Source organism: Vulpes lagopus, chromosome 2 (genome assembly GCF_018345385.1).
Source record: "Vulpes lagopus strain Blue_001 chromosome 2, ASM1834538v1, whole genome shotgun sequence".
Classification (NCBI taxonomy): domain Eukaryota; kingdom Metazoa; phylum Chordata; class Mammalia; order Carnivora; family Canidae; genus Vulpes; species Vulpes lagopus.
In genome coordinates, this window is record NC_054825.1 from 142,619,315 (window position 1) to 142,634,560 (window position 15,246).

At 41.9% G+C, this 15,246-nt stretch overlaps 1 protein-coding gene across 1 annotated transcript in view; it reads right to left on the reverse strand.

Moving 5' to 3' along the window:
* The window catches only part of GDA (guanine deaminase), an 80,970-nt gene extending 66,626 nt beyond the window's left edge, over nt 1-14,344 (reverse strand). The window contains exon 1 of the mRNA XM_041744090.1: nt 14,062-14,344. Coding sequence (XP_041600024.1) covers nt 14,062-14,184 — 123 coding nt within the window. The 5' untranslated portion in view covers nt 14,185-14,344. The remainder of the gene's footprint in view (nt 1-14,061) is intronic.
* Nucleotides 14,345-15,246: the final 902 nt, after the last annotated feature.

Consider the following 15,246-nt stretch of genomic DNA (forward strand, 5'->3'; position numbering starts at 1 on the left):
CAAATCATGACTCTATTTCCAAAAGACTAGATTTTAAAAGATAAAATCTAAGTCCGACAAATATTTCATGTGACTTAAGACTCTTCGCCCTCTTTGTTTGCCTGGATTCTCTTTAAAGTAGCTCTTAATACACTCAACATTAGGTTTCACACAACCGATATACTGTGAGCTTCACTGACCTGTCTGCTTAACGCCACAAACTCAACTCCTGAAGCTAATGAAAGAGACTCAGAACGAGCCCAACTCCTGCCCTTACAAATTCCTCTCCTGTGTGAAGATGGATGCTAGCTACGAACTGATACTAGTTTACTTCTCACGGCTCCCAAAGCCAAATTACTCACTGGTTCTAAAGCTCTAACATGTGACAACAACACAACAGTGCTGTTAAAAATCTGATTAAGAATTAGAAAATTGTGGATCTCAGAGAGAACACATAACTGCTTTAGAAGGTGTGCTGACAAAATTTTCATAACCACTTAGTTTTCTTTACAAGACAAAAAGCCAAAAACAAGCAAAAAATTTTATAACAGAAACAGAGGACAATACCCTAAGGCTTCCATGTATCACCAAACAGTTGAGCAACAGTACAGCATTTAACTTCTGTCATACAAGAGCTGCTAAAAGTACAGACTTTAGAACTAGACCATGTGGATTTAAATCCTAACTCCACTAGTTAACAGCCATGTGACCTTGAACAAAGCACTTAAACTGTTGATGACTCAATTTCCTCATCTGCAAAATGGAGATAATGATGGTACTTAATTGACAGAGTTGTTGCAATGATTGAGTTAGTATATGTAAAAGACTTAGACCAGTGGCTGATATATAAGAAGCGCTCTACAATCTTTTGCCTTTATTAGAAATAAACATTCTTTTAACCTATTCATCCCTCAGATATTTGCTGAGCACATTCTATTTACTAGATGAGCTAGCTTATAGCCTTGGGCAGCAGCACCACTAGTAAAAAAGAAACTACTTTGATAGCAGTACATCTTCCTTTGCTCATCAGTTTTCTCAAGAACATTCTAACATTTTATAGAAATGCCAAGTTTGGGTTGTTTTCCAACTGTTTCATGAGAGTTACTCCATATATACCAAGGGTGAGAAATTGCACTGAGACGCTGGTGCTAATGGTGGGCTCGTGGGCTCATGGGCTCGTGAAGAGATAGCGACCAGCAGGCCAACATGCACCTTCTGGGATTCAGTCATAAACCTCCACAAAATCAGAAATATCTTCCGGGTTCATCTGTGAAAGTCACACCTGTGCATGCCAAGAGCCTGTGACCGGATGCATGCCAATCAAATCACTGCATACAGAGTTTGGGAGGAAAATCCCAAGATTTGGCAGGAAGTTGCTTAAAATATGCTTCTTGGCCTACCTTTTATCATGTTCCATAATGCACTTCAACTGATAACAATCCAAGGCAACACATACTGTTGAGATGTACATCGTATGCCCATCAGACTGCTAAGGATTCAGATATATATATAAGAAATAATCCTCACCTTTCGAGAGTTTATATTCTAGCTGAGGAAATAAAATTTATGTGCATATAGGAAACTGAAAACAGTGCATGGTGGCATGTGTGTAAATTCCAAGTTGGCATTATAGACCAAGCTGAGAAAACTCAGGGAAGGGAGAAATCAGTGAGGACTAGAAAAATCCAGTTGTTTTTTGGAGAAGGTGATGGATAAGGTGAGCATAGTTGTGGGTGATAGGTAAAAGTGTTCAGGGTGTGGACAAAAAGATGGAGAAGGCCAAAGACATGACTCACTGTAAACTGATCTGAGTTTTTATTGCCATTTGTCACATGATTGCATTTCCATATCCTCTCCTCTTAGTGCCTTCTTACTCTATCTGCCCAATGACTTGGCATTTTGGAAGCATCCAGTCCTTTCTAGTTTTCTAGGTATAATTCACCTTGTTCTAATTTCAATTGGCATAAATCTAGCGTAGGTTTTCCTGCTTTTCTCCTTCTTCTACTTCATTGTCTGGACAGAGAAATAAAAACAGAATGATTATACAAGCCTGTGTTCATACATGTAAGGATTGCAGTTCTCCTTCTTAATGAGTCACTTATAAGTTGTTTATCTCAGCTGGATTAAATCTTCTTTTCAAAGTAATTCACCAGAAAGGACGGAACGGGTAAGGTTTTTCTCAGTTCCCTCAGAGAAAACAGAAGTCCAAAAATGCTTTCCTGTAATCAAACTGCACTTTGAAATTAAGAAAACATCTGGTTTTATGGTCTTTCCCAGTTTTATTTATTTATTTTTGTTTTAATTTCAAAAAAAAAAAAAATCTCAAACCTAAGGAAAAAGTATGCCTTTCCTGTTTGATCTTAACAACATGAGAACAGTTTCACTACTGGCATCCTGCATTATAAAACAAAAACACTGACAGAACACAAAGATTTTCAGTGACACATAAAAGATAAATTATATTTCTAAGATAAGACAGTAAAATGATTATTAAGAAGGCTGCAGCTACTTCTAAGCTGTGGCATATAACATGTTTGCCAAGGCCTTGGCATCCACTCAAACATTTCCAAGTGGGCAATACCAGTGCTTACATAACTTATGGAAGTGAAACATTTGTATAAAAAGTCCTCAAATAACCTAAGCATTGGGAGAATAAAACATATGTAATTTATTTGTATTTTATTACTATTAAAGGCACTATTTTATTTTTCTCATATGATAAACAAAAATATGACACCTTTATTATCTCAGAAGAGTTGTCTATGATTGCTTTCTGCATTTTCTTATCTTCTACCCATTCCAAAACCCAAATCAGGCTGATTGCCATCCTCTCTCTTTACAAAATAAGTTTTCTTAAGGCCAGCAATAACCTTGGTTTGCTAAATCCATTGGACATTTTCCCAGTATTATTCCTCTTACTTCTGCTATTCAGTAATGTGCACCATCTGCTCCACTCTCTCCTCCTAAAGTTGTGCCCTATCCTTTGCCTTCTATTACACTACCCTCCCATGGTTATACCCTGACCTTTGGGTTGCCTTTCTCAACCTAGTCATTCTCTTTTGATCCAAACTCAATCACTGGAGTAATATATTCCTATTCTCTTCTCAACCCTTATTTCACATTTTATAGCTACCATTCAGGTATCTCCTCTGAGCTTCAGACCTGCAAGCCAACACCTACCTGATATCTCCATATGGATGTCACAAGGGCACCTCAACTCAGCATGATCATAACAGGCCTCTGAGTCTGCCCTCCTTGGGTGGATCTATTCTGTTCCCTCCACCAGTGATGGCCAACACATCCATCCAGTTGTATAAACCTGAAACCCAGAGAAGCTTGTCCCTAGCCCTCTCTACCCAACCAGTCACCAAATCTCACTGATTTTTTTGCCTCTCTATTGTGTCACAGATCTGCCCATTTCTCTACCATTACTCTACCACCATCTGTGTGTCTCTTTCCTGGTCCACTGCAATTGCTTTCCAACTCATCTCCTCTGGCAACTACTCTTGCCCTGCACCACTGGTCCAGTTTGTTTTCCTGTAATTTTTACTGTTATTCTGCAGTTACTGTTTATATATACATTTTTAAATGCAAATCTGATCTATCTTCCTCTATCTAACATCCTCCACTGGTTTCCCATCGTATTGTCCTGGGAATAAATGAAAAAGCCTACAATAGTCTGGTGCTTAGTTCTCTGGCCTCATCTATTTCCACCAACTCTCCTTCTCTACTCTCTATCACATCAGTTTCCAGTTCTTTCTCCCCAGTGAGTCTCTGGCATAGGCATTTCCTCTATCTTTCCCTGCCTAATTAAATCCATTTAACCTTCAAACTCAACTCAAATGTCACTTTCCTAGGGGTGCATTCTTGAAGCACCTCTTCAAAATAATCCACATCCTCTGGTTTCATGCTCTGTTGCACTCTGCATTTTTCTCCTTTAGAAATTATATGCTTTTCCATGATCATTTGATTTTTGACTCTGAGTGCAAATAAGACAGAACCTGCATCTCTTTTGCTCATCATTTTATTCCAACCCCTTGAAGTCTTTGTTCTTTCCTCATCGGTTGTCAGTTCGTACGAGCTCCAAGCATACTAGCTCCACAGGACTAGTGAGTCCACAGCAGGCTGGATCTTGAGAAGGTTCACATACTCCCACTGAGCTGGGGACCTAGAATGGCTTCTCTCTGTGTTTTACTTCAAAAGAGGGTGAAGGTTTACATGAGACCGCTCTACGTAGACATGGCAGGAGGAAAACAACTTCTAGGTAAATAGTATGGAGGAAAAACTCTGCTGCCTCATCTGTGCTCCCAAAGGAATAGCATACAGAGTATAGCAGCCCATTCTGTCCTTTCTTTTATTCAGAAGCACGTACTGAATGCCAATTTGTGCCAACACACTAGGTACTAGGAGGGACGGGAGATGGATAATAAGAACCATTATTCATGGAGGGCCTACCATATTCCAGGACTGTAATTGTAAGTGGCAATTTACAAGCAATATTTTAAGGAAATCACCATCTTATAAAGAAGTGAACACTTAACAAACCACTATACAAAACCGAACGGAATAAGCAGTCCTCTATAATCTACATTATTCCAAATCCTTAACATAGTCCGAGTTAAAGACATTTGAGAATTTTATGAGGTCTCAGGGTTCCAATTAAAGTCTACTTTTCCAGGTTCTTAATTATTCACTAGGACATGAAACTAATTACAACTCCCAGTGGCCAAATACATTGTATCAAGCATCTAGATTAGAAAAACCCAGAGTTCTTATTCAAACAGTTGGTTATCTGGAAGATATTTTTAGTACATTTTGCTGACTCCTAAAGTAAACTTTTCCAACTTGGTTATCACATGGTGAGAGTCCAAACACCATTTATTTACCCAACAAATATTCTTCTGAGTGCCTACCATATGCTAAGAGTTGTGGATATGAAAGTGATAAAGTCATAACCCCTCCCTTCAAGGTGAGGTTATGGGGAAGAGTCAAGAGACTAAGTAAGAGCTGTAAAAAGGTGCCAAGCAAAAAGTGGAGCACAGAGAGGTTAGCTATGCCTGGGAACAGGAGGGCTGGAGTGACAACAATGATACCACTGAGGAAATGACACTTAAATTAGTCTTAAAAGGTATATTCATCCAGCAGATGGAAGATGAAAGAGGAGTATAAACAAAAACATGAAGGCATAAATGATATGGAAAGTTGGGCAAATACTCAGGAGGCCAGGCTAAGGTTCATCCCATAGTTAAGCAATGAAAAGCCATCAAAAGATTTTAAAGGTTTTTAAAATTTCCACAAGGATGTTGGTAGCAGAACTGTTGATGGTAAGCAAAAGATAGAAACAAAACAAAACAAAAAGATAGAAACAATTCAAACACTCATCAACTGATGAATAAATAAACAAAATATATCTCTACAATGGATAATTATTCAGCTGTTAAAAGGAATGGGGCTCTGACTCAATGCCACAACATGGGTGAAACTTGAAAACGTTGAACTAAGTAAAAAAAGTCAGACACAAAAGGTCACATACTGTATGTGTCCATTTATACGAAACATCTAGAATATGCAAACTTAGAGAAAGAAAGCAAATTAGTGTTTGCTGAGTGGGGGAGGGGAAGAAAAGGGAGTGCTGCTCCATGGTTAATGGGTTTCTTTTTGGGGTGACAGATATATTCTAGAACTAGGGAATGGTAATGGTTACACAACATTGTGACCGTTATAAATGATGCTGAAGCATACACTCTAAAATGGTAAATTTTACATTAACTCATAAAAGTGAAACAAAAAAAACCTAACAATACAAAAAGTTATAAAGTACAACACAAAAATTCTCCACATTCCAACTCTGCACTCCTGCCCTACAAAAGTATTATTTAGGTTCTTAATTTTATTATTGCCTTCTGAAAATGCGTTCTACATGTGTGTGTATACGGGTATGGGTGGATGGAGGGGGCATATGATCATATGATACATGTTTTCTCTCTATTTAAATTACTGGAGAACATTAGGCCCTTATAATTTATATAATATTATATGTAAGCCTAAAAGAACTTATTTTTAATTAGAATTACTGTATCATTGCCCTAGCCTTCAAAGATGTTTTTTAACTCATGAGTGAATAGCTTGCCGATAAATTGAGATCGACACAATTGGGTTCTCTGGTGGGGTTTTTGCTGAGAAAGGTTCATCCTGTCAAAATAATTTTCAAAAACCCAGTAATAGGCTGAGAAGAGAAAGAGCACTATGACTACAGAAATGGGAATCATAGGGGTGCCATCCTGTGCAGGCCAACAGGGGAAGAAAAGACTTGAGAAGTATTTGCTATGAAATGGTTTCAGGTAATTGTGTATGAATAATTAATTAATGGGACAAAATTAGCATTTGACAAGCAGAAGCATCAAATACAACAGTCAAAACGTTTTGAAAACTGGATCTCAATTAGAAGTTAAATTTGGGCAGCCCGGATGCCTCAGCGGTTTAGCGCCGCCTTCAGTCCAGGATGTGATCCTGGAGACCCGGGATCGAGTCCTACATCGGGTTCCTTGCATGGAGCCTGCTTCTCCCTCTGCCTGTGTCTCTAATTCTCTCTCTCTGTGTTTCTCATAAGTGAATAAATAAAACCTTTAAAAAAAAAGAAGTTAAATTTAAAGATAATGCAATTTATCCTTTAGCATTAACAAATCAGTGTAATAAAATCAACTAAAAAATGTCTTCACAAAGGAAAAGAGTATGCCTTCTTAGAAAGTAGGAAAACAACATCAAAATCATGCATGAGATAAGATCTGTTGAGAGATGATCAACATTTATTGCTCAATCTTAGAAAAATTATTGCTGAGAAATTCCAGGAACAGGAAATGTTATAGAACCAGAAGGGGGGTAGCAAACTCGTTAAACCCAGCAGTGTTGCTTCAAAGCCTCAAAGAATAAGTCCGATTGTGCTCTTTAAAAATCTCTCTAGGATATCATCTTATACCTGTCAGAATGGCTAGAGTCAAAAAAAAAAACAAGAAATAACAGGTGTTCCTCTGTAAACAAGTAAAAAGAAAGAAAGAAAGAAAGAAAGAAAGAAAGAAAGAAAGAAAGAAAGAGAAAGAAATAACAGGTGTTGGCAAAGATGTAGAGAAAAAGGAATCTTTGTGTACTGCTGGTAGGAATGTAAATTGGTGCAGTTGCTGTGGAAAACACTATGGGGGTTCCTAAAGAAATTAAAAATAGAAACACCATATGATCTAGTAATTCTACTACTGGGTATTTACCCAAAGAAAATGAAAACAAAACAGAAAGAAAGAAAGAAAGAAAGAAAGAAAGAAAGAAAGAAAGAAAGAAAGAAAGAAAGAAAGAAAGAAAGAAAAAGAAAGAAAATGAAAACACTAATTTGAAAAAGATAGATGCATCTCAATGTTTATTGCAGCATTATTTACAATAGCCAAGATGTGGAAGCAACCTGAGTATCCACCAATACATGAATGGATAAAGAAGATGTGGTATAAATATACAATGGACTCTTATTCTGTCTTAAAAAAAAAGAATTAGATCTTGCCATTTGCAACAACCTGGATGGACCTAGAGGGTATTATGTAAGTGGAATGAGTCAGAGAAAGCAAATACCATAGGATTTTGCTTGCATGTGGAACCCAAAAAATAAAACAAATGAATAAACAAGACAAAAGTAGAAACAGACACAGAAATACAGAGAAAAACTAATGGTTGCCAGAGGACAGGAAGAAGGGGGATGGGCAAAATGGGTGAAGGGGAGTAAGACACACAGGCTTCCAGTGATAGAAAGAACAATTCATGGAGATAAAAGGCACAGAATTGGGAATACAGTCAATGGTATCATAGAAGTGTTGTATGGTGACAGATGGCAGCTATGCTTGTGATGAGCATAGCATAATGTATAGACTTGTTGTACTTCTGAAATTAACGTAACATTGTGTGTCAACTATAATTTGGAAAAAAAATCTCTGGAATTAGAAACGTCTTTTTTTTTTTTTTTTACACATCACACATAAACATCTTTGTATTACATATCACATGCAACACACTTTACTAACCACTTAACTTGTACTGAAACAATGGGATACTGTTGAGAAGCCCTTAGGACAATATAGTTTCAGCTTTTCTCATAACAGGAGGCAGCAGGGACTCTGGAAAGAGCAGAGATCTTGGAAATCAGACAGACATGGGTGTGAATCTTGGCTCTGCTGTTTACTTGCTGTGACTACAGCCAAGATAGACAACTCTCTGAGCCTCCATTCTTCATCTGTAAAGCAGAGAGGATGAAGAAGAAAAAGATGATCGTGATGCTATCTCATCTCAGGATTGCTGATGAACAAAGAATCTGTCAGAGTCTGACATATAGTATGACTTAATAAATATTAACTTCTCTCCAGTTCACCTCCCATTTGTCAAAGAACTTCTCATCAGCTCAATGAGTGAGAACATTCTATAAAGCTAAGCATGATGGAAGGTAAGAATGAAATAATTACCTTAGTGAAAAAAAAAAAAAAAAGAACAGTGGCCAATACTTATTGTCAATTACTATGTGCCAAATGCTTTACACACACTATCTCATCTGTCTTACCACTCTCTCAGGGTACTATTGTCATCCATATTTGATAAATGAGGGTGCCAAGGCTCAGATATGTTAGAAAATTCATCCAAGTAAGAGGCAGGGTTGGGATTTGAATCCACATAGTCTGACTCCAGAAGCCATGTTCTTAACTACCAGAAAAACAATGGTTTCAATATATATGCCATCATTTATGGGAGAACAAAGGGTAATCTATTCTACCTGAAGGATGATGGTCAGGGAAACTTTTGAAAAGAAGACGATATTAGAATGGGGCCTTTTATTTCAAGAGGTGAAGTGGAAAAAGGGGGGTAGAAAAAGGAGGGCTATTCTAGGCTGTGAGATTGGCACCCGCAGAAGAGGCATAAAAGAACACGATGTGCTAGGAAACAGTGAGAAATTGGCAGGGATAGACATCCCTCAGCTCATGGATACCTCGCGGTGTAAACCAGTCATGGAAATCTTCCTCTCATTTGCCAGAGAGAAGGATGGAGTGGGAGGAAGTATTATAAAAGCAGGCTGGAGCCAAATAGTGTCATACCTACAGTGTCAGGGGCATTGGATGTTAAAGACAACAGAGAGCCACAGGTAGTTGTCAAAGAGGAGATATATGATTCTATTATGCTCCAAGAAAGTAATGGTCTGGCATGTGGAAGATATACCAGAATGCAGGGGAGCAAAGAGCTAGAAGGCTCCTCTATTCCTTTAGCAAGACAAGGTCAATGACAATGGAGAGGATTGTGTACAAAGATACCCCAGAGGAGAACTGGCCAGGTTTGACTACTGATATGGGTGCCTGAAAAGACACTGACATTTTGGGCCAGTAAGGAGAAGACAGAAATGGGAGAAGGGGAAGACAGTGAGTAGTCCTTTGTAAAATATGATTCTTTGAAAAAAGCAATGCAAAAGTCAGAGGTGTCCTAGGCTGCAATTAACAGAGATGGAGACAAAGAAGACATTTCATTATCACGCAGAAGTCTGAGGACAGTGGGCAGGAGGCAGTTCCAGGGACAGTTAACTATCCAGTGATGTTATTCATGTATGTATTTGATGATGTTCGAGGACGGACTAGTCAAGTGGCTCTGAGATCATCTTAATTTTTTCCTCATAGTCTCAAACAGCAGTAGCAGCAGCTCCTCTCATGAGAGCATCCAAAAAAGGAAGACCTTCTCTTCCCGTGTTTATTAAGAAGAAAAATATTTCTAAGAAGCCTCTGAGCCAACTTCCTGCATGTCACAAGGTCATCAGTGGCCACCTTTTACCACCAGGAAGCTGGGAAAATAAGTATCCCACCATCTGGTTTAATACAGTCACACATATCTCTCATCAAATCCAATCGACTTGATCTCAGTCGCTACAAATCCTACCCACCTCTCTCCATCTCCACTGCTGATAACTCCTGGTGTTTATTGGGCATATGCTATGTGCAAGGCATTATTCTATGCACTTCATAATTATTCATTCATTTAAGCCTTCCAACAACCCTATGAGATGGACTACACTAATTATTTTATACATTAGGAAACCGGGAAATAGAAATGTTAAGTGACTTCAAATTCACATAGGTAGTGACAGAAACGCTCTTAAGAATTCATCTTACCGGGAACCCTGGGTGGCACAGTGGTTTAGCGCCTGCCTTTGGCCCAGGGTGCGATCCTGGAGACCCGGGATTGAATCCCACATCGGGCACCTGGTGCATGGAGCCTGCTTCTCCCTCTCCCTCTGCCAATGTCTCTACCTCTCTCTCTCTCTCTCTGTATGACTATCATAAATAAATAAAAAAAATTTAAAAAAAGAATTCATCTTACCTAAAACTAATGTAACATTGTGTATCCACCATACTCAAGGGGGAAAAAGTAAAAAAAAAAAAAAAAGTTCATATCTTAATTGACACACTATACTGCCCCTGTCGTCTTCTTTTTTTTTTTTTTTTTAAGATTTTAGTTATTTGAGGGAGAAGGAGAGAGTAAGAGAGAGCACAAATGGGGGGGGTGGGCAGAAGGAGAGGGAGCAGCAGACTCCCTGTTGAACAGGGAGCCCAACATGGGGCTCCATCCCAGGACCCTAGGGTCATAACTCAAGCTGAAGACAAGTCTCAACTTCCCCATCTGTAAGTGAGAATAATGACCCGGTGGGATACTAAACATGATGTGCTAGCGACCTGGCAACAAATGTTCGTCAGATCTTTCTTCCCAGAAGCATCTTTGTGCCTCTGTGGACCAATGACAGGAGCTGTGAGGCTGCACAGCTGAGATCTGGTGACCTCTCCACTTCCCACATAGTGCGTCGCAGGCCATGGCTTTCTTCTCCACTTGTTGGTCTGTATGATGCCACCATGTGGAAATATGCAAAAAATGCTACAGTGAGGAAGGGGTTAAGGGTTTGATAGTGATATGGGAAACAAATGCAGAAGGAAATGTAGATAAAATTAAATGTCATAACCTGCAGCCCATTGACAGATACCTGAGATAGGCAGATCATTAATATTCCTCCAGGACCCTGAGTCTTCTTTAGCATATGAAAGTCCTTCTGGAACTTCCTTTTTTTTTTTCCCCTCCTGGAACTTCATTTATCTTTACTTCTCCCAACCCCAAGGTATATAATCACCTGCTCCTCACAATCCTGGGGCAGCAGCTCTTCCTGCCCACAGGTCCTTTCCTTGTGCTTTAATAAAACCACCATTTTGCACCAAAGACTCAAGAATTCCTTCTTGGGTGTCAGGTCCAGACCTGACCCCACCAACACCAACATACCAACATTCGAAAACTACATGACTAGGAGTAGAGGGAAAGAAGGGGACAGAATGAATATGTCATGTGTTACATATCCACTAAGTGCCGCGCATTTTCATATATTATCTCATTTAATACTCAGCAAAAGAAAATCTGATTCTACTAATGAGGAAACTGAGGCTCAGACAGGTTATGTGTCTCACTCATGGTCTCAGAGAAAGTAAGTGGTATAGACTGAACTTGAACTCAGTTCCCTGGTTTCTTTATAGGACTTTCTCCTGCTACCCCAGGGTACTAACCTCCAAAAGAGTTCTCTTCTTCATGCTTGCTTCCAGGTAAGTGTGCTTTACAAGACCCAGGGCATCTTTTAGGTAAGTTTAAAGTCAACCTGATCCTGTTCTATGTGGGAAGAATCAGATAATTTAGTAATATCGGAGCACATGGTGTCTCAAGACTTAATTAAATATCTGCAAATAAATTATACACTCTGGAGTCTTTCTTTTAAAAAGCTACATGCCACTTCACTAGAAGAACTAACTCTGAATTCAGAATGCCCAGGACTAAAACATTTACTAGAGCATTTTTTAATTAACTTAGTTTTGAATGGGCTTTTATTAATAAATTAAAGTAGTTACTCATTTTCATACTCTGGGTCTAAATGAAGTGACACAAAATGAGAGATGAGGTTTAGAAGGGAGAGGAAGGAGGAAGTCATGCCACTTCTCTCTCACATGCTACCCCAAGCCTCGGCTCGAAATGAAGAACTAGGTCCAAGACCCCATGCAACTGGTTCCATCACACAGCCTATATACACTATGGTCACCCAAAATGTAATCCATCCACTACCTGCCTCCAGATCTCCTGGGACCTTTGCTGGAATGACATTTCCTAGGGACCTCTCCAGGCCTACAGATTCACATTCTCTGAGGATGACCCCAAGGAACCAACACGTTAACAAACTTCTGCCACCCCTCGCCCCGCCACCCCCACCCCCTGCCTGAGATGTTTCCAATCATCCCAGGGTTTGTGAACAGCTTTAGGAGCTCAGTAAAAATGTAAACATCATGCTGACTCCACAGACGTATTTATTTTATGGGGACATAATAATGTGTAAGAACCTTAACATTTTTTAAATAACTATTATCCCACCAACTATAAAGGCAAAGCATTCCCACTTACAAAATGGGAGAAATAAAATCTTGGAGTATATATGGCACATTCTCCCCTTACACATAGTCAGCAATCAACAGCCTTGCAGCTAGAAGAGCTATCAACAGTTACCAATTCACTGATTAGGATATTTTACAAGGTACTTGATTAACTCACCTTGGTATTCAATGCCTAGTTACTTTTATCTTGTGAGGGAATGGCATTTTTCTAAATTTATAACTTCAGTACATTCCTTAATGAGGAATAGACTCCCCGACTCAACATTTTGCTTCTTCTTCTGTACAACCCCCAGAATAGGTAACTTTTTTAGATAAATTATTTCCTTTTCTGACTCCTCTCCACTGGTTGAAGACAGTCTTCAAGTCCACCCTCTTGCCTGCTATCTTACCAATTAAAGTTCTAGATATGAGAAATTACTTTTTACACAGAAACCTAAGAGTTGAACAGCAGCTTGTGATTAGGCAAGCTCCTCTCATCTCTCCCCAGTTCAGTGGCTTCCTTAGACCTGCCCCAAGCCTAAAGGTTCTCCCAAACTTGATGGTCAAGGGTACTATGCAATAAACTCATCAGTCTCCGGGGTTATTGGAATCTCCCCATTTTGGGGAGCTCTGAGAGTTCCATCACCTTGGAACCACAGCAGCAGGCTCCCTGAATATGCACAGAGAGAATGTTTTTAAAGCACCATAAGAAAACAGGGTTCACGTATCCCCAAATGTAGGAGTCACGATTCAAAACTGTCACCAACTCGGAAGCATCTCTAGTCAGGAATAGTAACTTCAAGCTGACAACTCACAAATAGGTGTACTTTTGCTAACCAGACTGGTAGTTGGGGAAAAGCTCAAAAATATCCCATCCTCGTCTTTTTTTTTTTTCTTCTTTTTTCCTGCTAAAAATGGAATGGCTTCCACTTACCAAACTAGCTAAGCCACTGCTGATGCAGTTACCACCACCTGCACGGTGTGTATGAACGGGAAGTGTCAGACATCAAGTCACCTAGGTCGTTTGCAGACATCCCGAGTTTGGAGAAACAAGAACAGAAGATACACTCATAGTGGACATTTTGAGCCTTAAAACGGGGCTGCTTGTTTGGATGCAGATGGCTATAGGGGGGCTTGGGGGGGACATGGATAATTCCTCTGAGCCGGTCCTTTCTAGTATTAGAAGTCATCTGGTTGGGATCATCGGTACATTGCTGAGCGAGCAGGTGAGTAAATGAGTCCTTCGCTAATTCTATGCGAAAGGGCTAAGCACTATTAAGCAAGTGACCCCCTCCTCTGTTACTGCTCCCACAATCAGTTCGCTCCTGCGCCCGGGGCGCCTCGCCCGTGCAGGCAGGCGCAGGGGATGCAAGGATGAAGGAAGCGGGCTCGGGTTCCTGAATGGTCCCCTAAGGTGCGCGAGGGCAGCGCCGCGCTCGGCCTCCCCGAGCAGCCTGGACGGCGTCTAAGCACCCGCCGCTGGCCGCGAGTTCCCCACAGCTCCCGGCCCGGCCCGGCCCCGGCTCCCGGGCTCTGAGCAGCCGACGCTCGGGCGCACCCCGCACCCGGCGGCTCGGCCCCGCGCGACGGCGCGTCCCGCGGGGGCCCGGACCCCGCGCCCGCTTACTTTGCCGCTGTCGCTCACGCCGAGGAGGTGGTCCCGCAGCACCTCCATGGGGTCGGCCCAGGTGGAGTGGATGAAGGTCCCCCGGAAGACGTGCGCCAGGGGCGGCATCGGGGCGGCACACATGTCGGCGGCGGAGCGCAGCGCGGGCCCCGGCCCAGGAGGGCGCGCCGGAGGGCGTCGGCGAGGGTCCTGCTGCGGGCGGCCGCGGAGCGCACCACCCGGCGGGCTCCGTCCTGCCCCCGCTTTCCCGAGCCGCAGCCTGCCCCCTGCAGGCCGCGCCCAGGGGCGGGCTCCCTGCCTCCCCGACGCCAATAGGATCCTCCCCTGCCACCGGGCTCCGCGCTCCCGCGGGGTGTGGTCTTCCTCTCCTCCCCGGTGTTAGTTTTTGGCAGGTTAACTCTTTGAGTTTCCAAAATCACCGCTCACAGCGCAGTTCTTTTAACCCGGGGGGGCTGAGTGCCCGGCCCCGGGGAGGGGAGCGAGGGAAGGGAAGGGGCAGGAGCAGCCGACGCACCTCAGCCATTTGCTGTCGCACCTGTCCCCCCGCGCCTCACCTTCCTTTACTGGCATACCTAGAGTCGCATCTTCCTGCTTTTCTCTGCCCTTTACACTTCGGGCTGTTGGTGACCAGACCTTTTCCACCCGTAGCACCTGTCGTCTGAACAGGCACACGTCCAGGAACAGGTGGGAGGTCAGTGAGGGCTGCCGGCTTGACCGACCAGTTAGATTTCTCAGTTTCTGCAGCTTGCAGAATTTGTCCTAACCTGGTGTTCTGAAAGCATCTCTGAACAGAACCACCTGGGGCCCTGGCACAGGGGAGGCTGATCTGTACCCCCAGAGTCCCTGTCTTCCACCTTGGCGCCCGTGTGTTGCCCCTTGTGTCCATCCACAACTCCAAGCCCCCTCTTTCTCACACCGAAAATAGATGAATTTGATTTAACTCCAGGTGTACTAGGGGGAAAAATTAAGTTCTCAAGCCAAGTGACTGGGAATGGCAGTGTGGTGCGGCTTTCTGGAAAGAGCACCAGACTACGAACAAGAGGCTGTGGTCAAGGCAGTGGGGCTCAGCATCTTTATCTTCGTTTGGGAAAATGGGATTTAGACTGGTTGCTAAGACCGCTTCCAGATTGGCATTCCTTCCTCGCGCTACATTCACAGTCATTTACTGAGTTCCTTCAGGAAGAC